Here is a 17,497-nt window from a genome sequence, read left to right on the forward strand (position 1 = left end):
AGACAAAGGCTAAACTATGTAAAAATTTCACCTTACTTTTTCACAGTTTGGATCTTTTTATCTCTACTCCCTGCCCGCCCCCCGCCTTCTCTCATCAGGCCATCCTCTGCCTGGCTCCCACCTCTCTCTTCGAACATAAATGAGAATGAATTATTCTAATGATTCTAGATTCAGTATGTACGTATTGGACTTTGTTCTTTGAGAAATGTCTAAGTATTAAGCATTGCACAAACTTCATACAACATCATCATGATCCCGTTGCTTGTTTAAAGAAAACCACAAAAGACCATTTATTGGGTGTGGGGAAGAAAACCAAACACTCCTCAATAAAATATTCTGGAAACACCTTCCTATGACCTCCTTAGGGACAACATGTCAAGTTTGCATGTACAATTTCACAGGTGACCATCTGGAAAAAAATTGTGTCTCCATATCCTTCCAGATTTATAATGCAATATATTAGCAATGATTTATTTTCCATTAGAATTTTCAGTTGGGTACAAAAAATAAGAATGTGTAGAGGAATTGCACAGTACACCAGTGCTCTTTTGGTCAAGGTCTTTCATCTCTTAATCAAGCCACAAACCCAGTATTCAGTGATTTCCAGCTTGGTCATAAACACTGTACACAGCAAATATGCAAAGCAAAAGCTTTGCATATATATAGCCATTCACGAAGAAATAATTTTTGTTTCTATTAAGTTTCATCCTTTACCGGATGAAGTTTCATCTCTTTTTATTTAAGTAATGTCTGTCTTGGCATTTCAGGATGTAACAATGCAAAGCTAAGTCAGAAAAGTAATTATTTCTGTTTTAGAATTGTCTTTAATTTATACACTACAAACTAACTTAATTTTTTAAGACCAGAGCATGTCCTTGCAGGTGAAAGAAAAGCAAACACAAACAGGAAAAATTAAGGCCTTGATCCACAGAAATAATGATCTACGTGGTTAACTTTAGGCAGATACTTCTTCCATAGACAATAATGGGATCCACTCAACAAGAGTATCAATCTAAGTATAAGTGTATATAGTGCTTTCTTGAATTGAGGCTGAACTTAGTAACAACTGAAATAGCAACTTTACTAAGCAAGGGCAGTAACTGTTGATTCGCAGGGTTATAGTAAACAACAAATGCATGTGCATACTGATGCAAGGTAACTGTCAAAATTTTATATGGTATCAAGTGTGCAGAAGTACCTATCAAGGTTGTAAACATGAAGACATCCAAGTTACCCATATCCCTGGTATGCCATTGCCACAAATGTTCTGTGCAGTTGTGCATCCAAGTTACTTTGCCATTTAAGTAGTTACCTATTAAGCTTTATTTGAACTTGCACTTATCACCTACAATTCCCTGCCTTCCCAAACAAAGTCCAAATAAAGGACTCCAGCTTCGTTCAAAAACATGTGGTCCATGTTTCATAAAGGATACTTTCATGTTTCTTCGCTGACAATACTCTCATGAGACATTAATTTCAATGTAAGCCTTCCAGAATCTAAATATAATGGCTTACATGTGTGGGATCCTCATGTAAAAAGGCTGGATAGCACATTATAAACACTTAGGGCACATCCAGACAAGCACACACGTGTAAGTTTATGGTACTGCACACCCATCTGCAGTACCACAAATTGCATGCATCACACCTGCAAGCACTTGTCACACTGCTAATCTGCAGCATGGTGGGGTGGGGTGGGGCGGGGTGTGGGGGTGTTGATACTGGGAGATCCTGGTGTCAAAAATCCTGTGCCACAAAAAAGCAGGGCAGCACACATGGCAACAGTGTGCCACCCAAAACCAGAGCCTGGCCATGTAGAGCCAAGCTCTGGCTGCTGGCCTAGCTCCATGCACTTAGATAGTCACCAGTGCAGTCCCAGGAGGCTGGGGGCAGGTTGCTGGGGCAGTCCAGGTGCTGGCCCCAGCCTCCCCTACCCCACCTGGAGCACTTTTCCTCATGCTAACCCCATGTGCAAGGGCATGCATGGAGGCAAAAAGCAGCAGTACAATGCTGCTGCTTTTTTCCCGGCAGGAATTGCACACCCCTGCTCATAGGAACATGGCCTTAGGGTGCTGACAGATGTGGGAAAACAAAAATACACACACATAGTGCTTTACTACAAGAGGAACTGCATTAGTTTGACCCAGTTCTCCAGTGTCTGTATTGCCTGTGCGCTTCAGAGGGACCTTTTGGCACTTCTATCTAATATCTTATTTGATCAGGTGTTAGATAAAAGTACCAAAAAGCCTCACTGAAGTGCATGACCTATGCAGATGCTTGGCGAGCCAGGTCAAACTGACGCAGTTCCTCTTCTGGTTATGTGCTGTGCTTGGCGGGGGGGCGGAGGGGAACAGCACACCTAATGAAGTAAAAGTGTTGTTCCCCTCCCCACCCCACCCCCACCCGTATCTGTAAGCACCCTTAAGCGTTTAATTGTTTTTTCTTCTTTTAAGTAAGAATTCAAGGCCTGGTCTTATAAGTGATAGATTTAGAGGTTCTCTGCTCTGATAGGAGACTATCAAACAGCTCTAATGCACTGTAGCTAAAAAATACAGAAGATGAGCTACAGTATAAGGCATGTTTAAGAAATTAACTGAAGCCTAAATGCACTGAAGGATCTTATTTGAAAAGTTTGCCCACATCCCACCCCTTTCTTTTTTTAGGGTCGGGATATCTGCTGGAGAGGGTGAGAGTAGTCTGCTGATATAACAGACCTCTATAAAGCATCTGTTTCTGTCTCACTGGTGTCAGTTCAGACGCTCGGTTCTAAAAGCCTCTTCAGGCTTCTGGTGGCACATTAAACAGTTCTAATAAATATTCTGAAGGCCCTCTGAGCCCAACAGGATTTCAACTGTCAAGGAGTGCAAGATAGGCATTTATCCTGATTATACAGCATAGCTTCTGAAAGTGGGGTTGGAGGGAAGGGATTTGCACCTGTCAGGCAACCGCTTAAAAGACGGGACTCAGTTGAGCAGTTCTGTACCCAGCCAGGTTCTGGTGAATCAAGGCAGCCATGTCTTTATATGTCAGTCTCCATATGATGCGATGGCCTTTATCAAAGGGAAAAGAACAAAGTTCAGGAAGAGCTAGAATAGATGGCATTGGGAGTTTTGGATAATGACTGAGCTCAGGTTACTGTTACTTTGTTATTTTAATCACAACTCCCATACTGTTTTTATGACACTGGAGTTTGTTTGTTTTTCCAGTTGCTCAAAAAAAAGTTACAAGTCCTAGCTATCTGAGAAAGCTTCAAATCTTCAATTTATGAATGTTATTAACTGCATGTGTTTTCTAATATGTGCCCGTATTAATGGTAGACAATTTATTTTCTTTTTTTTGGCAAGCAAGGGGACTAGGAATGGTCACTAAACTTCACGGATATGTTTAAAATGAACTGCGTTTCTTCCTATACTCTTTCACCAAGTATCTCCGGCCATTGTCTAAAAGTAAAGATTCTTTATATTCTTTATATTCTTACATCATGATAGGTTAGAGCAATTTGCTCATTTTTCCTGCATGCATCACCATGTTTTCAGTGTGGTTTTCTTGATCAAATATTCTTAATTAGTAAGGTCACTAATGCTTATTTTGAATGGCTGCCCAAAGCTGATACAAATAATTTACAAACCTCCAACTTTCTGTCAACCTTGCTCATACAGAGAAATCTGTTGCTCTTAAAAATGGGTCCAAGGAATGTACTGTGCTAAAAAGCACTAGTCAAAGGAAGCAAGGGATGCAAGCTGTAACAACTTGTTGGGGCAAGTAACATGATGAAAATACATTTTGAAGTGCAGGAAGTAATAGTAAACATGACACAGCATTCATCAGTCTGTTGAATAATTTTTATGAACTTTAAGTGTTATAGGTCCCCACTCGTGGATCTCTCATTTCATTATTTCTGTGGGATTGTTTCAGTTTGCTTGCCAAATGGACTCTTCCACATCCTGCAATATATTTACACTGGCATTTTGATTATTCTCTACGTAGAGTTTTCTTTTCCTACAACCAGACAATGCGGGGGGTGGGATTTTCAAAAGTTCTCAGCATTGACTTACTTTTACTTCTACTAAAGCCAAGAGTTAAACAAAGCATAAAACACTATCTGAAACTCATACAGTGGCATTTTAATTACTCAAGATATTTTATAGCGCTGGCAGTGCCATACAATACAGGCTGGATGGAAGCTGATTAAAATAATTTTTGGCTCTTACTTAGATTGCAAGATTAGACTAGGCAGGGAAAAATCTGCACTTCATACATATTCAGTTCTTACATACTTTGATGTAGACACTACTCATACTTTAAAACTATGAAACCACAACAGACAGATTCATCTGCGAAGCCATTTAATCCATGATAAAACAGTATGGCAAATTTCAATCCAAGCTTGATCTTCATGGTGTGAGAACTCAAATGCTTTATACCAAATTCCAGCACATCACAAAAGGGTCAACAAACCCCTGAAAATCTTGTACATGACTGAAAATATACAGAGGAAATGGTTTCCTTTTGGAAGAGGACAAATCCTTGAAAATACTGGCATAGTAAGGAACATTGGTAGCCTTATTATTTCAATTTCAATGGATACAATGTTTTGCACAGCACCACACTATATGTTGTTAGGCTACACAGAACTCAAAAAACAGATGCATTAGTGCACAATATTTAAATGGGCCAGTCATTTTTGGTTTTTAGAGACAGAACCAATGCTTACAGAAGGTACAAGATTTATTTCTAAGGAAACTCAGACACCACAACAACAGACACTTTATAAACAAAATACTATACACATAAACAAGGCCATTATGCAACAGGTATAGGACAAACGAGTCCTGCTCATAAGTCTCCATGCTGGCCGGCAGACCATTCTGGCACCAGGCAAATATTACATTTATATTACTAGCATGTTAATCATGTGTTAAATTGTAAAATGTCCCACATTCAACTAATCACATGATAAAAATGGCAAACCAACAACAAAAATGTTCCACATTTGATGTGGAACATTTTTGTAGCTGATTTCCAATGTGCTTTAATTTTACCATGTGGCATATTAAAGGCACCCATTTAAATTGCCTGATACATGGCACAGGAGAGCCAGAGACCTCTGATGCCAGGCTCCCTGGGTACTGTCATGTATAAAGTGGCACATGGGGAGTCCAGGATCAGACAGCCACTTCCCAATCTTGGTTTTCAACTCACCAGCATTTTGAAAAGGTATGGGTAGAGCTGGGGGGAGGGTGAAATCAAGGAGCTCCTTGTTCCCTATCTTCACATACCATTAAGGCCTAGGGCATGGCAAACTGGAGATCAGGAAGCTCCCCAGTCCCCAGCTCCCAATGCACAGGCAAGTTAAAAGGACGGGTGTGCAGCACAGCATCAGGGAGCCACCTCGTGTAGCTGGGTTCCCCAAACCCAAGAAGATACACAACAGTATCTCTGAGGAAGTTTGTCCACATCTCAAAAATCAAGCGTCCTGCCATGGCAGATAGAGTCATAGAAAAGTAAGGCTGAAAGGGACCTCCAGAGGTCACCTACCTGAAACAGGATCAGCCCTATCCAAACAATCCCATACAGACCATAATCTAAACTCTACATAAGACCACCATCAACCCTGATACAACACAGATCTAATACCCTAACCTTCAACAGGTAAAACAGAGGAACAATATATACTCAAGAGATCCTGGATAGAAGGCCATGCCTCCCATTACACAGGAAGGCAAAGATGCCCACGGTCTGTACCAGTCTGACCCTGGGGTAAAATTCCTTCCTGATCCTAAATATGGTGATCAGTCTGACCTAGAGTGAAGCAGCAAGACCCTCTAGCCAGGAATCTTTGGTCCAGCAGAAGCACTGGCACACCTCAATCGAAGTCCCATTCTTGGCTATAGCCAACACTCAGTGCCCTCTGGGAAAGCTTAAAAAACACTCTGACACACATAGTGGAAAAGGTTGGGGGGGGACAATCAGCAAGGCGCAAAAGCATGGGAAATACTATGGTAGAACATAGGCATAGCTGCACCTAGATCATCCCTGACTGGTGGCTGCCCAACCTCTTCTTGAACACCTCCAGTGACGGAGAGTCCACAACTTCCTTAGGCAGTTTATTCCACTACTTTACTATTCTCATAGTGAAGCTTTTCCAGATATCCAATCTAAACTTACTTTGCTGCCATTGGTCCATGTCCTCCTCTCTGCATCAAGACAGAAAAGGTATTTTTCCCTCTTTATGGCAGCCCTTCAGGTAGTTGAAGACTGCTATTATGGTGCCCCTTACACACTTTTTCTGCAAGCTGAACATGCCTAGCTCCTTCAGCCTCCTTGCTTTCCAAGCCCTTTTGTCATCTGTGCTGTCCAATTCTGAACCCAATCTAACTTCTCCACCTCCTTTTTAAAATGTGAAGCCCAGAACTGCACACAGGATTCCAGGAGGCCTAACCAGTGCTGAGCAGAGAGGCACTATCACCTCTCATGTCTTGCACCTAATGCTTCTACTGATGCATCCCAAAACCACATTTTCCTTTCGAGAGGTTGCATCACACTGCAGACTCATATTGAGCCTGTGGTCTACAAGATTCCCAAGTCTTTTTCCACAGTGCTGTCATCCACCATGTTTTTTATTATTCCTCCCCAAGTGTAGAACTTTTTATTTGTCCGCATTGAACACTGTCGTGTCAGCTCTAACCGAAACTTTCCCATCTCTTAGATCTTGAACTTCTGGCATGGCAGGATGCATCATTTTTGGGATCCGAGATAAAATTCCTCAGATTCTATCGCAAGATTAAATTAACATCTATCAGGGACTTGCCTATGTAAAATAAGTAATGGACATGAGTGGTCAGTCTGGCTAAACATCCAGAACCTGCTGACCTGGGAAGGCTTATAATTATGAACCTACCAAATCTGCGATTGAGCGATTTTCACAGAAACCATGAATTTGGCTGGGCTCACTGCAAAAAACTAAGAGAAAAAAAAACTTCCTGGCAAGCAGAGACAAGGGTGGGAAGCCCTGAAGTCTTGGAGCCTAAAGGGGAAGGCAGAAGGAAAAGGATGGAGGGGGAGCAGGCGGAGGGAAGAGGGATGAGGCAGGAGGGTGGGCCAGAAGGAGGCGGGCAAGGGCTGCTCACAGCAGGAGCTGCCTGCAGCTTCTGCACATCCTGCTGTGAGCAGCCCTGCCCTGCCCCCCACTCTACCCTGTCCCCTCTCTGTTCCCACCCTTCACCACCCATGTTCCAAGGGCACCTATGCACATGCCGGACATGAACTAATTAGCATGCATCAGAGCAGACTCAATTAATCGAGTCTGCTGGAGTGTGCTGATTAACACACTCCAGGAGCCTCCTCGTCATCTTTATTCAGCATCCCTGTGCTTTAAAATGGCAGCAGGACTTGTGAAATGAGCTTTAGTTCAAGCATCCCCCCTAACATTTTGAAGCACAAGATACTGGCAGTCCTTGACTGAAAACGTTTTGAGTTACGCTTTGCACTTACAACATTTATAAACTGACACCCTGTTTCAACTTTCTAATGGCAGTTTCAACTTTGCAATGCTTGATCCAATGCCATGCCAGCAAACCAGTTCGCTACATTGCCCATTTCCCTGGAAAACATCTGTCCAAACTTCCTCGAATACTTTCTTTGAGAAAGCATACAGGACTCCAGAAAAACCTGCAGCTAAGACTCCTGAGAAGACTTCCAGCCTTCAAAAAGTCCAACCAAGAATCCTTATTAAAGTCCAGCAAAGTCACCTCAAAGAAGTCCTCCCAAATCATTCTGATTGCTATTTATAATATAAATACATTAATGTAGCTTTGAGTACAAAATTCTGGGTTATTTTTGGTGAAAAAGGGTAGCGTGCCTTGGTTCAGGAACCAATGCCCCATTTATAACATTTTTTCCTATGGGAATATTGGTTCCATGTTACAATATTTCGACTTAAGATGAGGTTTTTAGGATCCAATCATGTTGCAAGGCCAAGGACTGCCTGTACATGAGATGCTGTGGGTGCTTTAATTAGGGAGGCTCCCAGAGCCACATTAATTACGATGCCACCCCCCTCCCCATGTATAGATGCCCCAAGACAGTAGGACTTCCTGCTCTTTTCTCTGCTTATCAGTTTTTTTGTTTTCTTATAACAAACCCACCAAAATCACAGAGCTCACCATTTGGGTATGGTCCCAAACCATGGCTTAATTACACCGATTAAGCCTGGGGAAGCCATTAATTCATGCTTAATAATGCATGGATTAATGGCTTCCCCAAGTTTAATCGAAGTAATTAAGCTGTAGTTTCAGGCCATATGGCAATCTAGGGGGAAAGGCGGGATTCCTGGTGCCCTTCAGCCAGGTGTGGGGGATCCCATCACACTCAGCCCATGAAAATGGCGGCTGGATCCAAGATCTGCTCACAAAATTGGCCACCTGCCTTCTCAAGCTCGGTATATCCCTATTTATAATCAGGTTTTGAGAATTACAGAACTACCAAGAATATGCCTAACTAACATGGTCAGAGATCCATCTTAACCCTAGCCCCACCAATACTTCCCATCTTCTGACTACATTAAAAGTTATACTTATTGCTCCCAACCGAGAGCTAAAACAAATGAGCCATACAAATTTGAGTATCTTCTTCTTATGTTATAATAAACTGATCAGCTTCAGTGCATTTTGTTGCATCTTTAGCAGTGGTACTTTTGGAAACAAATTCTGAAGTAACTGGAGGCAATATTTCTTTTGGTCTCTCCACACTGAACTGTTCTGTTCAAACAAGCTTTCATCAAATGTACATTTCACTATTTTAGCTGCATTTCCTTTTCCTCTCCCCTCTTTATATTTACTTGTTCCATATTTCCAGGACGAATTCTACTCACTCCCATATCTCTTTCAAGCCATGCTGCTTAAGTTCTGTTCCAACTACTGTGCATGTGCAGAGAAATGAATAGCTCTCATTTACAAACACTTAATTATACTATTTTGCCATGTAGCAACCAATCCATGAAACAAGTCCAAGTTCATTTGCCATAGCCTCCACGCTTGCCACTTCTCCCCCATCCTGATTCAATTTTGTGTCATCAGTAAATTAACTAGATTACAACCCTGGGTGTAAGTTATTTATATACATTAAAACAGCAGAGGTCCAACTACTCTGTGTTGTGAAAACCCCACTTAATATTTCCCGCCAGCTGGGCATAACAGTGCTTCACATGTACTCCCTATTTTCTATTATTGTAACCAGTCTTTTATCTATTCCTACGTAACACCTGCAGTTTACAGGCCTGGGTCACATGGAACTTTATTTGCTTCCAAACTGAACTATGATAAAAGCAAAGTGCTCATTAATTTGGTCTGTAACCAAATCCATTATGTCAAGAAAATGACTTAAAACAACAAACAAACAAAACAACCCTCCCAGGTATTCCTTTCACAAGAGATCCAGAAAATGTGAATAATCATCACTACCCTTGTACTCTTCTGACTACCTCCTCAGTGGAGAGCTTCTATTATTTTCAATGTAATTTAACCATTAACCCCATTTAAAGATGATCACACTATTTTGAACAAGTCCTGCTTTAACCTCTGAATGCAACTCTGACCTGGTTAGCTGCGACATCCTGATAAGGCCTGTAGTTTAGTGTATGTAAAAACTTGTTAAACAAGTTTAACATATATTAATATGTGGTCCTTTAAAAAAAGCTCACAATACTGAATACCTAGGCTACAGGACAGAATTTCATTTTGTGTTGGGCTATAATAATTATGACTTCAGTCTCCTAGGATGAGCAACAGGAAGTGAGCATCATCCTGCCAAAGCCCAAAATATTCTCTGTACACATCTTGATACTTTTGGTATTAGTAGAATGGTACTAACGTTGTAGTAACACTGAAACTAATAGAACGGTACTAATTAATATTACAGACTGGGAGACCCAATGAAAATTTCTGCCTTTTGAAAACTGGAGAATGAGGAAATAAATTTTTCAAAATCACACCCAAAGATGAATGTTGCTAATTCAACTATTTTAAGCTAGTTTTAGCACAAATAATCAAGAGTCCCATGATAACAAAAACTCTTCCGTGAAAACAAATTCAACTCCACAGTTCCAGACAGTCCTGTGAGGGAAGGGAAAATTTAAAGCTGTTCAAAACCTTTTCATTGGAAATATGATGACCAAAAAAATTGCTTTTTGAAATGCACAAATTTTTTTTTTTTGCTTTGCTCATAATACTTTATGTTTTCATTTAAAGAAACCAAAATAACTTTGACTAGAATAGAAGCTATATTATACAGAATATAGTATATTTTATATAGAATAGAAGCTATATTATATAGCTTCTATTCTAGTCAAGATTATTTTGGCTTCTGCCTTATTGGGCATGTCCCTCCATTCCTCCTTTTCTCGCTTTCCTCCCTTTTTTCCCCTCCCCATTGGGCAAAGTGACCAAAATGCTTGAAGTGATCAGAAGTTCAATTTTTCATTTCAGCAACAACAAAACATTTAACAATTTTTCTATGGAATTATTGGACAGCTTTAAACTTTTTCTTTCTAAAAGTCTCCTTGGAATATTCAATCTGAGAGAAACCAGTAAGACCTTTGAACATTGACAGAAACCACCAGAGCTTCAACTCCCCAACCTTTCCTCTTCCTTTCATATGGTTTACCCAGCAACTGTGCTGACTTCTTGACTATCAAATCCCTTTTTTTGGTTTGCAGGTCCAAGACCTGAAGAGAAAGCTAGAGTTACTAGCACTTGTTTCTGGCAAGCATGTCAGGGCACTAAGCCACATCTCTCCTCTGGTTCTGCACCTTATTTGATTGACCACCCATTGCAAAGATACCAGGGACACAAGCTACCTACTGCTCTTGCACACATACAACAGCTAGCAGGGAAAGAAAAAAATGCTACTTGGATGTCATTTGCTTCCTGTACCCACTACCCAGGAATAATAGCCCATATTTTTAGCTGTATATTTGTTTAATCCTTTGTAGCAGGGGAAGGGAAATAATTATTTTAACTACCATTAAAATGTTAAACTGAACTCCCTAATATGACCTCACCAAAGCACTCTGTGAGCTAGATGCCTCATTCCCATTGACTTTCAAGGAGATCCAGACACCTGATCACATCTTTCAGAATCTAATGAGTGGGTCTTTGAGAAACAAAGGTTAACACATACTGAAGGCCAATTGTCAGCTGGGCAAATTGGTGGAGAATGAGTGAGTGACCATGCTTTACAGACTATCCTAAAGCATTGAATTTATTCTGATTTTTGACACAACTTAAGATGCATTTAACAAAATGACTTAAGAAACTTCTTTTAGGGCAAACTGTTGCCTTAAAAAAAATCAAAATAAGTGGCACCTTAGACAGTGTTGTTCTTGCTCTAAAGCACCACTTACCATTAGAGTCCTCCACTTCTTCAGCAGGAGTGTGGTTCTTGGAGGTGTGTTGGGCGTGTGAGGCTGCAAGGTTGACAAGGCGGGGTCTTGGTAGTGTCAGTGCTTTCCCATGCACTTTCAAGGAGTGCTCTTTCAGCTGGCTGATTGTCATGGTGGAAAATGAGCAGGAGGAACATTTGTAGGCATGTTCACCTGGGTGAGCGAAATACAGGCACGTCATCAGCTCACAGAAAAAAAACAAAGGGGCCCCCTATCCTTCTCCTACAGAATTCGGTGGTAAAACTCCTATTTTCTCCATTAGTAAAAGACTGTTTCCAAAGAGAACAAGCTATTTAGCTTTCCTGCTGGAATACTGGAGTCTGTGGATCTTAACACCTACATCTGACAACAGCATCATCTTTTAGTAACCCTGGCTCCTTGTCATGTGATTGAGGCCAAAAAAGAGAGGCTAGACTCTAAGCAACACTCCTGTGCATCACAATTTTATTTCGTGGTATTGGAAGCAAATTGAATCTTTGGCGAAAATGGAATCATTTGAATCCAGAAGAGAACTGAAGGATGTTGATGGCACACTTCCCTGTTTTCTTGGAAGAATGGTAACAGGGAAGAGCTCAGTTCCTCTGTACTTCTACATGTGGCAAGTCCAAACATATTCCAGAAGCAGCATGAAAGAAATGACAAAATCCTAGCCAAGGTCCTTCAGAATTTTCAAGAATGCTGCGATATATCCAATGTGCAAAAGGTATATATTTTCCTTATGTGAGCAACGGTGTTGCCTGGCAGCTGAGATCATTATTACGATTACTGAGGCTAAGGCAAGTTTAACAAGAAACGGACATGACCATGTTAGGGACTGTGGGTAGATGTAAAGCTAAAGTAAAATTCTATGGAAGTGAACGAATAGAAGTAAATGTAATTCTAAGTATGTTCCAAGCCGCAAAGAGAGAATCAAGGGTAAACAAATGGCAGAGACCAGATTTGTTTGCAGTAAGCATGAAGGCAATTGGAACACAAAATGGTGTGATGTTATGCATGCAATAAAAGCAATCAATTTTTTCAAACTCTGCTTTCACGTGTAAGAGAACAAAGCACCCAACTGAGTAAGCATGGGTTACACACAATCTGCCAAAAAACAATGCAAGAGTAAAATATTTATGAATGTTAATTGGAAGACAATTCCTCTAATAATGAAGATACAGGGGGAAAAATTGGTTGGTTTCTCAAATACAGACAACAGTGTTCTGGAACACATTGGTTTGCGACACTGGAAATGAACAAAGAGAGAATTTCAAGGTCTGTACTACAGCTGAAAGCAATGTAATCACAGCAAGCACATACAAAAAGATTTGCAGCCATCCTCTCCTAAAATCAAAACCTAAACTTGTTTAATGTAACAGACACAAAATGTGACCACCTGGCAAACCCATATCAATGTATCTGGAAAAAGAACAGACCACACAGCACAGTCTGAAGTTGTGGAACAACAAGTCCCATGTGCTCTTGTGTCAAATGGCATTCTGCAAATGCATATTATCAAACAGGTATATCACTTGTTTATAGAGAGGATATAAATGATTTTCTTACAGGATATGATGAGTTGCTTAATAGAACTGCATGCATTAGATAAAATACATGCCACTGATGCAGACACTGGTAAGATGAAGAGATAAAGCTTCACAATATGGTAAAATCTGATGTTTGTGAATGAAGACAGGCAGCACTTGACTGTTAACATTAAAGCAACCATACTAAACTCACACAAGTAAAGTACTGTTACAGATCAAGATTTAAATATGGCTTTCAAACCCCATCACAGCAACTGAAATGAGCATAAACAAGCAAACTTTCAATTTTGGATGCAAGGAAATAGTTTTAATAAATCTTACTAAGTAGAAGAGCTTTTAACTTTTTCAACTCCCTAATTTGTATATTATAAATATTTAATTGATTTCCCCTGGGGTCTGCCTGAGCATCGGAGATGTACCAAAAAAATCTTGTCCCAAAATCTACAGATGTACTGATTCAGGGTAAAAACAACTGACAACACACTGGAAGGCACTAATGTTCTACCACAATCCAAAGAAGAAATGTATTGAATGGGAGTATGGATACCAGATGAAGTAAACAGACTAATTTATGTAGAGAACATACATCCAAAAAGATGAGGGAAGACACTGGAAGACAACCCTGGAATAAGAAGATTTCAAAGGAAATGCATGAACATGCTATGTAGTTTCATCCCTAAATTTGCATAAAAATAGTACTGACAAGATTAGTAAGTGAAAAGCTTTTAGAATTGCCGAGATCTCAGCAGACTCAAAGTAACATGGTTTAGGCATAGTCTTTCTGCAAGGTAGCACATATTTTCAGAGGACTGACTAAAATACAACAGAGCAAACACCAGACAAAAATGCTCAAGCAATTATTTCTGTTTCATAAATGTTTCTTGGGAAGAAATGAGTTGAGGCAAAAACAGACCATAAACTTTTAAAAACCCTAATACAGAAGCCATTGTGCAAAGCATCACCTAGACTCCAAAACATGACTATGCAATTGCAGGAATACTTGTATAATGTGAGATAGAAGCCACGTAAAGATATTGTAATAGCAGACCTGTTCAAGAAAACCTATATACTGGGGGGAGGGGCAGACCCCCAAAAAAATCAAAGCTCTACGGAAAAAAGAAATCTGCAGTATAAATATGGCTTGCATACAAATTTTGACATAAAAATCTGATAAGTTCAGCTAAGACATACAAAATGACCCAAATACATAGCAGCCTGAGAAACAATTCTTAATGGAAGGCCAACAAAAAAGATCTCTGGCACTTCTAAAAATCTAAAATGTTCACGTATAGAAGCGAAACAGATGCATGCAATGGGTTTCTGTAGAAAGTACACCATGTCATAGCCCAGCTACACACAACATGAGGTCAGAAATGTTAAGCTAATCCAAAGTGCCCATCCAAGTATTGAGAAGTGTTAGAACAGAGTCTGGCATGAATGCTGTTGCTGAAGATAAGGCACCCAAGTGTGAAATCTGCAATCAATATAGGAAACAGAATACGAAGGAAATGTCTGGTTGCCCTTGGTCCAAGGTTAGTTTTGATCTATTGGAATTAAATAGGAAAGATTTAATTTCTTATTGGTGGCCTACAACTGATACCTCCCCTCCTTCCCCCCACCTCTGAGCCCCAGCAAAAAACAGGCCATTGTAGATGCATCTGTTCTAAGAACGAGAAATGATCATGTGATCAAAGAGCCACTGAGTTCAGAGTGGTTAGTTTTTACCATACATATGGTACCCTATCCCCCTCTATTCTACAAGTCTTTATTTGTGGGTTTTAAATTGGATTATCTTAAGATGGTTAGTTTTGGTTAATATGCATTTGAACATTTAAAAAGAAAAAAAAAAGATGCAACAATCACCAGTGGCTACTGATCCCAAGTAAAGGATAACTTTTGAAACCTGGAACCATGCAATACAACTGAAATTAGAAAGTCATGATCACATCCAGATCAGGAAATCTTCCATCTTAGTCCTTTATAAAAGTTGCATGCAATACTTTGCCTTGATCATTTTTCTCATTGTCCCTTTTTCAATTCCCAACCACCATAAATACCCATTTGCCCACAATTCTGTACTGCATGGCAATCTATAAAACATTATTCCGCTTCAGTCAATGGAGTTATTCCAGTTTAAGCCAGCTGCAGATCTGGCTCCAAAATTTCAGTGCTAAATTTGAATCTTAAAGCCAACATTAAGACAGTACAGCTTGAAACCAAAATGTGATCCTCAATCATTTTCTCAAGTCCTTTACAGAGTAAACTAAGTGAAAACAAACTTCTCCATACCAAGCTGTCTTCCTAGTGTCTCTAGAAGCTGAATGACTGAATCCTTTTTCAGAAGCATATGGAATTTCCCAAAGTGTTTGGTAATGACCCGAATTCTGCTCCTCTTGAAATCAGTGGTAACATTTTCATTGATCACAATGAGAGCAGAGCTGCAGCAATGCTGAACCACCTTTGAAAATCCTACCCAAAGTTGATAAATGTTTAACTCAAATCAGTAGCACTGACCAGCAAGAAAAAAGTCAAAGGGTTGTTATGCCTGCTGCACTGTAAAACAGAGAAACTTACCAGCATGAGCTTTGAGTATATGAGTTTTCAGGCGGCTATTATAAGAGGACTTGAATGGGCAGAGTTTGCAACGGAATGGTTTATGGTGTCCATGGTGAGTCTGCATATGGCGATCCAAACTTGGCAAAGAAAAGGCAACAAAAAAAAGGAAACAAAATATTAGAGAATTTCAGCTACCATTTCAGGTACAAATGTGAAAAAAATATATACTGGGGACAGTATCTACTATTCTTCTTTATGTTGGGCAGTGTTGTAACCACCTGGAATTACTTGCACAGTGAAGTAATATTCAGTATTAAGAATGGTTACAGAATAGGCACCAAAACTATTATACAGAATGCTAGCCACTTTAAAAGAGGCTAATGGAACAAAAATCTAGTTTTAGTTTCTTTACTCAGGGTCCAAACTAACAAGATGGGAGTTCAGGAACAAATGTGGTTGGGGAATAAAAGACAAAATGAAAAACAAAGAATTTTTTTGTGAGAAGTATGGCCCCCTTCTTCCTTCCAGTCAAAAAAGGGTTTTGTTTGTTTTCTTGACCAGGTCTAAGGAGAAGCTTTCTTTTAGTAATGGGAATAAAAACAATTAGAGAGTCTCTTCTGGGGACAATGCCAGCAGACTATACAAGAACAAATCAATGAGTTTCAGAACAAAAAAGAAAAAAAAGAAAGAAAAATGATGATACAACATACAAGTTGGAGGCCTGTGCAGGGAGTTCAACAAGTAAGTGGGCAGAACTTCAATCCCCGTAAATTGGCAGTCTCAAGAGAGCAGGCACCAACTTTAGGTTGAGCTACAAACATCTCTTGTACAACTCCTTCTAGCATGCCAGCACTTTGGAATCCAGTTCTATTCTGAGTCTGAATATGGAGATGTGCATAGCAGTGTAACAAAAGGAAAAATTAGCTTTTTAAAAAACATGCATACACTTGGCTCTTGGTTCCAATTATTTTATGCAAGCTTGCTTCCCCATTACTAGTAAATATCAGCTTCCAGTTCAAGTGGAGTCCACTACAGTCTTTACATAAAACAAAAAAGTTCATGCTGCTGTGAGTCCTAACTACCAGAAAATGTCTGTCCATCAGCGGGAAAAAAAGCTGCACTCTCAGTATATATTCAAATGCCCAGTGATAGCAACAATGCAAAACATCCTGTCTGTCTGTTTCAGGACCACTTCACAGGAAAATCATTTTAGTATAAATCCAATAAGGAATCTAAGATAGAATATAACTATTGATGGTCTAGTGAAATGAACAAATCTGCTAAAATTAATTTTTAAAATGCTGATCATCAGATTGGGTCAATATTCTACACAACAAAACTCCATGTTAAAAGCCAATAGTGAATGAATCTGCTTACAAATTAAACTATCCTGCCAATCCAAAGCTGTATAATATAGAAGTTTTGTTGCCCTAACAGCAGGAGTTCTATACAGGCGCATGAACAAGTATACCTTTTACATCCTACCAATCAGTCAGATTCTTTGAAGCTAAGTTTGGGGTTTTCTTAGGGTTTCTTTTTTAATTTGCTGAAAAGATTTCTTCTCTCCCAGAGCCTAAATTACTTTGGTTATGAAAATAAAGAAGATTGTGTGGCAACCTCTGATGCAGTGTCTTTCTAAATTGGCCACCTATTGCAGCCAAAGTGTTTATAGCTCTCTCCCTTCATCCACACTATTGGCTCCACCATCTTTTATACCCATAGAACCAATGTAACAACTGAAAAGAAAGAGAGTGCAAGACAACCTTAGAGCCAGAGTGGTTTTGGGGACAAAATATTTTTGCATGGCGGCAGAAGTTCTTGTTACACTCTAAAGGTGGTAGAGCCTTACATTGTCCACATGGTCCCACCAGTCAAAGGTGGGAAAGTCCCTGAAACTAACCAGTCACTTCCTCTCCTCCAAACCACCCTTACTGATGGGTGATCAGATCTTGCAACTCTCAGAGCCTACCACCAT

At 39.9% G+C, this 17,497-nt stretch overlaps 1 protein-coding gene across 10 annotated transcripts in view; it reads right to left on the bottom strand.

Annotated features, from left to right (window-relative positions):
• ZNF462 (zinc finger protein 462) overlaps positions 1 to 17,497 on the bottom strand; it is a 126,239-nt gene that overhangs the window by 46,229 nt on the left and 62,513 nt on the right. For 8 of the 10 annotated variants that reach the window (XM_090038906.1, XM_090038907.1, XM_090038904.1 and 5 more), the window contains 2 exons: positions 15,541 to 15,659; positions 11,402 to 11,593 (listed from right to left, as the gene is read on the bottom strand). In XM_090038906.1, the coding sequence (XP_089895032.1) occupies positions 11,402 to 11,593; positions 15,541 to 15,659 (311 nt within the window). Of the gene's footprint in view, positions 1 to 2,934; positions 3,051 to 11,401; positions 11,594 to 15,540; positions 15,660 to 17,497 lie in introns of all 10 variants that reach the window. The other 2 variants (XM_090038913.1, XM_090038912.1) reach the window with 2 other exon arrangements.

Source organism: Crocodylus siamensis, chromosome 3, assembly GCF_052110815.1.
Source record: "Crocodylus siamensis isolate JL-2025a chromosome 3, ASM5211081v1, whole genome shotgun sequence".
Lineage (NCBI taxonomy): Eukaryota > Metazoa > Chordata > Crocodylia > Crocodylidae > Crocodylus > Crocodylus siamensis.